Source organism: Pyrus communis, chromosome 14, assembly GCF_041283825.1.
Source record: "Pyrus communis isolate YQ-2024b chromosome 14, ASM4128382v1, whole genome shotgun sequence".
NCBI classification, from domain to species: Eukaryota; Viridiplantae; Streptophyta; class Magnoliopsida; order Rosales; family Rosaceae; genus Pyrus; species Pyrus communis.
In genome coordinates this window covers 21,305,173-21,310,441 of record NC_142578.1, presented here as the reverse complement: position 1 = coordinate 21,310,441, position 5,269 = coordinate 21,305,173, and the positions used below count along the sequence as shown (strand labels likewise).

Below are 5,269 nucleotides of genomic sequence, written 5' to 3'. Positions count from 1 at the left end.
AATCCTTGCCTAAGAACTGCGAACCATTATCGGTGACGATGAGGTATAGGATGCCAAAGCGGTATATGATGTTCTTTCATATGAAGTGCTCTATGTCTGTTTGGGTAGTTGTAGTCATGGGTTCAGCTTCGACCCATTTTGTGAAGTAGTCGATCATTACAATCATTATGTTTCTGCCCCTAGTGGCAAGCGGTATTGGTCATACCAGGTCCATTTCCCACGACATGAATGGCCAAGGGTTCATCCGTGTATGGAGTTCACTTGCAAGTAGGGCAAACATGGGCTTGAAGCGCTGGCAGCTATCATACTTTTGTACATACTTCTTGGCATCTTGATGCATGGTTGGCCAGTAGTAGCCAGCGTTAATAGCTTTTCGTGCCAATGAGCGACCTCCAGAGTGGTTTCCACATACGCCTTCGTGGATTGAGCTAAGAGTCTTTAGGTCGTTGGGATGTGATAGGCAGCAGAGACGTGGTCCTGAAAAGGATTTGCGAACGAGCATGTCGTTCTACATGTAATAGCATACTGCCTTTATCTAGAGCTTCCTAGACTCTAGTTTGTTTGCGGGGAGCGTTCCATTGACTAAGTAGTCGATTATGGGATTTTAGTAATTCGGAATTGTGTTGATATGCGCCACATCGACTGCTGGTTCCTTATTTATGCTCAGCTTCTCCAAGCACTCGACTGGGATTGAGCGCTTGAGCTGATGGTCTAAGGCAGAGCCCAGGCCTGCTAGTGCATTTGCGTGGGCATTTTCTGCTCGTGGAACCTGAGTGAGCGTGTACTCGTGGAATGTGGCCAGTTGCTTTCATACCTTCTCAAGGTATTGGGTTATCCTTGGATGCTTTGCTGCGTACTCCCCTAAGGTTTGGTTAGTGATCAGCTAGGAATCAGAATAAATCATGAGGTTCTTCACCGTTAGGTCTTTGTCTAATCAGAGACCTATTAGTTGGGCTTCATACTCTGCTTTGTTGTTTGATGCCTTAAAGCTCAGAGTGATCACTTGTTTGAGCATCGAACCATCTGGGGTAGTGAGAACTAGGCCTACCCCCGATTCCTGGTAGTTAGATGATACGTCGACATGCAAGCATCGAAAATCTCTTGCAGGTGGGGCACATGTGGCTACAATGTGCTCAACTGCCTTTGGGGCGTTTTTGGACTGAGTTACTGTGCTCGTCGGAATATCTGTTAGTTTTCACACCTTTAATGTCATGCGTCTAGACTGTGTAGAATATAGCATCATGACAATGACTGCGTACGTCTGAATATGGCTTAAGCTTTCGGGTTACAACAAATAGCGCCAAAATCAAAGTTTTGATTTTCAAGTATCTAGTTTTCGCATCGTGTAAAGTTTTTGAACTGTGGAATACAGGTGGTCAGGCCCTCAACTCTTCTCGTATGAAGGTAGAGCTCATTGCTGCTTCAGATACCGTCATATAGATGCATAGATCATCAGCTGTTTCCAGCTTGGATTGCATCGGTCGGTAGGTCGTGAGAGGAATCGACTAAATGCAGCTGCTCGTCAGGTCAAACCTTTGATCTCATTCAGAGTAGTAGGGGACTTTATATCCAAGATCGCTTAGATCTTCTTTGGATGTGCGCTTTGCATGGTCTGACTGCTTAGGGTCAAGGGATATATGTTCGGCGATTTTTTTGGGTTTCCATCCTAATTCTTGATGCCATATTCTTGACCTGTTTGCCATATTCTTGATGCCATATTCTTGACCTGTTTGCTGTGATTATTATTTAGTGGAGGTAAAATCGTCTTTCTGCACTTCAGTTGCTACTGTTGGGGCGAAAGATTTCTTTTTCGACTTCTTGAGAACTTGTACAGTGCATTGTCGAGACATGTCCTAGTCGCCTTTGATATCTTCAACTGCTCCTCCCAGGATACGAAATCGGATCTTCTAATACTCGATCGAGGTCACAGCTTCAATCTTCACTAGCCAAGGTCGGCCCAATATCTCGTTATAGGGAGATGGGTTACCGACGATCATAAAGGTCTGTGATGAGACAATTAGATGGTTGGTTACGTCGAGCATGATTGTGCCAATGACAGTTGAGGTGGGTCCGTTAAATCTGGTCAAGACCCCTGCTTTGTGTCTGATCGTGCTTTCCAAGCTCATCTTCTGGATGACTGATAGTTGTAGGATGTTGACTAAGCTATTGTTGTCCATCATAATTCTGTCAACGATGGCGTGGGCCAGTAGAACAAAAATCACCAAGGCGTCGTCGTGGGGAAAATCTATTCCCTTAGCGTCCTGTTTGGTGAAGCCGACGAGTGGTCCAAGTACAACACCTACACCTTGAACCTAAAAGACCGATCTCGCCTGTTGGATCTTCCTCTTCTTGGAACTCTGATGCTCGGATTCGGCAAAGATTTCATTGATTCGGATCGTTTTGGCTAATGGTTTGGCATCGGCGTCTGTTTCTCACCTTGGCCGGATGGTCTTTCAACATACTGGTCACACTTGCCTTTCTTCACGAGCTTCTCAAGGTACTTCATCCATGTGGTGCATTCATTGGTTATGTGCCCCGGACCTTTGTGGAATGCGCAGAACTTTGTCTGGTCCATTTTGGAGTTGTCAGCCCTCATGGGTGGTGGCAGCGGCTTGAACCACGACTTTTCCTTAAGGTCGCGAAGGATCTGGTTGATCAGGATTAAGAACTTAGAGTATGTATTAGGCGTCGTGTCTCCCTTCGTCAAAGATCGATCCCTGTGTTTGCTTCTTGGCTTGTTTTTGTCGTTGAGTGATTTGTCGCTCACCTTCTTCTAAGTCAGCTATGCGTCTTTGCGTAACTGCTTAGGCGGTTTTGGCCAATGTCAAATTCTCGTCCGTGATCTACTGAAAGCCCATTCAAGAAGGCTGAGCACATAATACTATCATCACATTTCACAATATTCTCTTTCTCCATCTTGAACCTCTTGATATATGTGCGAAGTGACTCCTTCAAGTTATTTTTCATGTTGAAGAGGTGGTCAAACTTTTTCTTGATCCAGCGGTATGACGAATATTCCTTAGTGAAAACCAAGGAAAGTTCACTGAAGTTCTGAAAACGTGGCGGCAGGGTGTGGAACCAGTCTTTCACCTCGCATTGGAGTGTTGTGGTAAAGATCTTGCATATGAGATCGTTGTTGTTGGCATAGAAGATCATGACCCTTCGGTAGTGCATCAAGTGTCTGTCTGGATCTTCATCTCTTTTGAACAAGGTGAAATGTGGCGGGTTGAACTTCTACGGTGGCTTCGTTTGCTTGATCTCGTCCGTAAATGGTGACCTGCTCAAGTTGGCCACGTCTCTATGGAGGGCATCGTCAGTGGCATCGATGCGCTGGAATCCGCGTAGCTGCTTTACCACGAACTTTTGTACTTTTTCTTAGATTTACGCCTGGTGGGGCAACGGAGCCTTCAGCTACCCTCGATGTTGACATGCTGGTCCATGTTGCTCTTCAACATGTTCTGCTCGTCTGTGCTGCGGTCACGGTGCACATGGTTCGTTCTGCTCGCCGTAGTGCTAAACGAGGGATACCAGTGGAACTTGAGCTGGACTAATCTCGTGCTCTCCTCTGTCCGTTATGCGGCTGCCTACTATGGTGCCTTGCAGGAGGATCTCCTTGTGGGCCTAGCCTCTTGTGGACATTTCTTCTGGAATGTCCTCAGTGTTTGTCGGAATGTGGACCCAACCTCAAATGCACACTGTAGTGAGCCGAGTTGGGAATGAACGCTTCTCTGCGTATTTAGGCAAGAGAAGACGTTTCCCCAAGAGCCCAAGCGAGAATGCATACTACCCGAACGTACTGTTTATGATAGGCTGAGCAAGTCTTTACCGGGACGTCACTGGAATGAGTCACATTCTTCTGCCCTTATCCTACTTCGGGACACCTTGTCTGGGGCGCACTGTATCTCGATGTGCTCGAGGAGTTGGTTTACCAATGTGGTTTGCTGCAAGAGGGCGCTCGTCAAATTAAAGACCTGCTGAGGTAAGTGGTGCTCGCCATTTAGATTGGAAAAGTCTGGATAATGGGTATCTCCATGTATGGTAGACTGTAGTATAAAACTTAAGCCCAGAGCTGGTATTCCTGTAGAAAAGTGGGGTGAAAATAACCCTGAATCGATCGCGGGACCGGTGGTCAGAATCTGGATCGACGAAGATGGTCTTAGATTTGATTGGGTCGCGGGTCGAGTCGTCTGAGATGGTCGTGGGATGGGTTAACCCGGTTAAGAGGTCTCTGTATGGGGGCACGTTGGGGTCACGCGTAGGTTGGCTGACGTTAGGTCACGCCTTGCTCTTCGCCAGCTTAGGCTCGGTTAGCAGCCAAGTAGGCTCGAGCTGCCTCGGTAGATAGTTGGGCCTAGGCTGCTACGCTGGCTAAGCTTTCGCTGCCGCAACTTGGGCTGCAGTGGTCTAGGCTTCTTAAGCTCGGCTTGCTTCTCCATGGACCTGGGCCCCTTACTCAGGGTTTTGGTGGTCCGTGCGTTGTAAGGGCAGCAACATGCGAACTTGGGCCATGGCCTGGTAGCCTTGCCATGGCTGCTAGGTTACAGCGGTTATGGTGCATGATGCGAGATTTATACGCACACAAATTAAACCCTCTTTTTGTCAATTGTAGTATAAGTATATAAGTAGGGATCGTTCTAGACCGGGGATTAGGAGGGATTGTTAACCACTTGGATTTGACTCAAAAACGTAAAAACAAAGTTAAAAACGTTCACAAAGACTCAAAGGACTCAAAACAAGTTCAAAAGACTCAAAACTGCCTAAAAACACTAACTAGGCAGTTTCTGACCTTAAACCCAATGTTGGACGAATTTAAACTAAATGGCTTGATTCAAACGTAAAATAACAATATGAAACACTATACTAGACTCAAAGAATGCAAAACTAAACTTTAAAACACTAAAACAAACGAAAAGACTCAAACATCACCCAAAACACTCAAAACTGCCTTAAAATCACTTTCTGGGCAGTTTTGAGCACTTTGGTGAATTTGGACGAAATTCGGAAATAAAATGAATCAAAACACTTAAAAGCACAAACTAAATTGATTTCTAACTAAATTGGACATTAAAGTAAAGGGGGATTTAGATTTATACGAAAATTGAAATAACAAAACAAGTTAATAAACGAAACAGATTGTAAAACGAATTTGATGGAATGGAATGAATGGATGATAGAATGGCTAAGGGGTTCATCTCCATACATGTTATACTTGCATAATAAAATGATTTCCAATTGCATTTCAATAAACCATGAAACTCAACACCCCAAG

The 5,269-nt window shown here is 45.4% G+C and overlaps 1 protein-coding gene across 1 annotated transcript; it reads right to left on the bottom strand.

The window, feature by feature from the left end:
- Window positions 1-1,907: 1,907 nt before the first annotated feature.
- On the bottom strand, window positions 1,908-3,156 carry LOC137712127 (uncharacterized). Its single transcript, XM_088684004.1, has 3 exons — window positions 2,848-3,156; window positions 2,437-2,647; window positions 1,908-2,299 (listed from the first exon to the last, which is right to left on the bottom strand). Exons 1-3 carry the CDS (start codon window positions 3,154-3,156, stop codon window positions 1,908-1,910), a joined length of 912 nt encoding a protein of 303 aa, XP_088540130.1.
- Window positions 3,157-5,269: the final 2,113 nt, after the last annotated feature.

Coding starts and splice junctions, on each gene's coding strand:
- LOC137712127 (XM_088684004.1), bottom strand. CDS start 3,156: ATGATCTTCTATGCCAACAACAACGATCTCATATGCAAGATCTTTACC. Junction 2,648..2,847: donor CCTTCTTGAATGGGCTTTCA/GTAGATCACGGA, acceptor CTGATCAACCAG/ATCCTTCGCGACCTTAAGGA. Junction 2,300..2,436: donor TGAAAGACCATCCGGCCAAG/GTGAGAAACAGA, acceptor TTCAAGGTGTAG/GTGTTGTACTTGGACCACTC.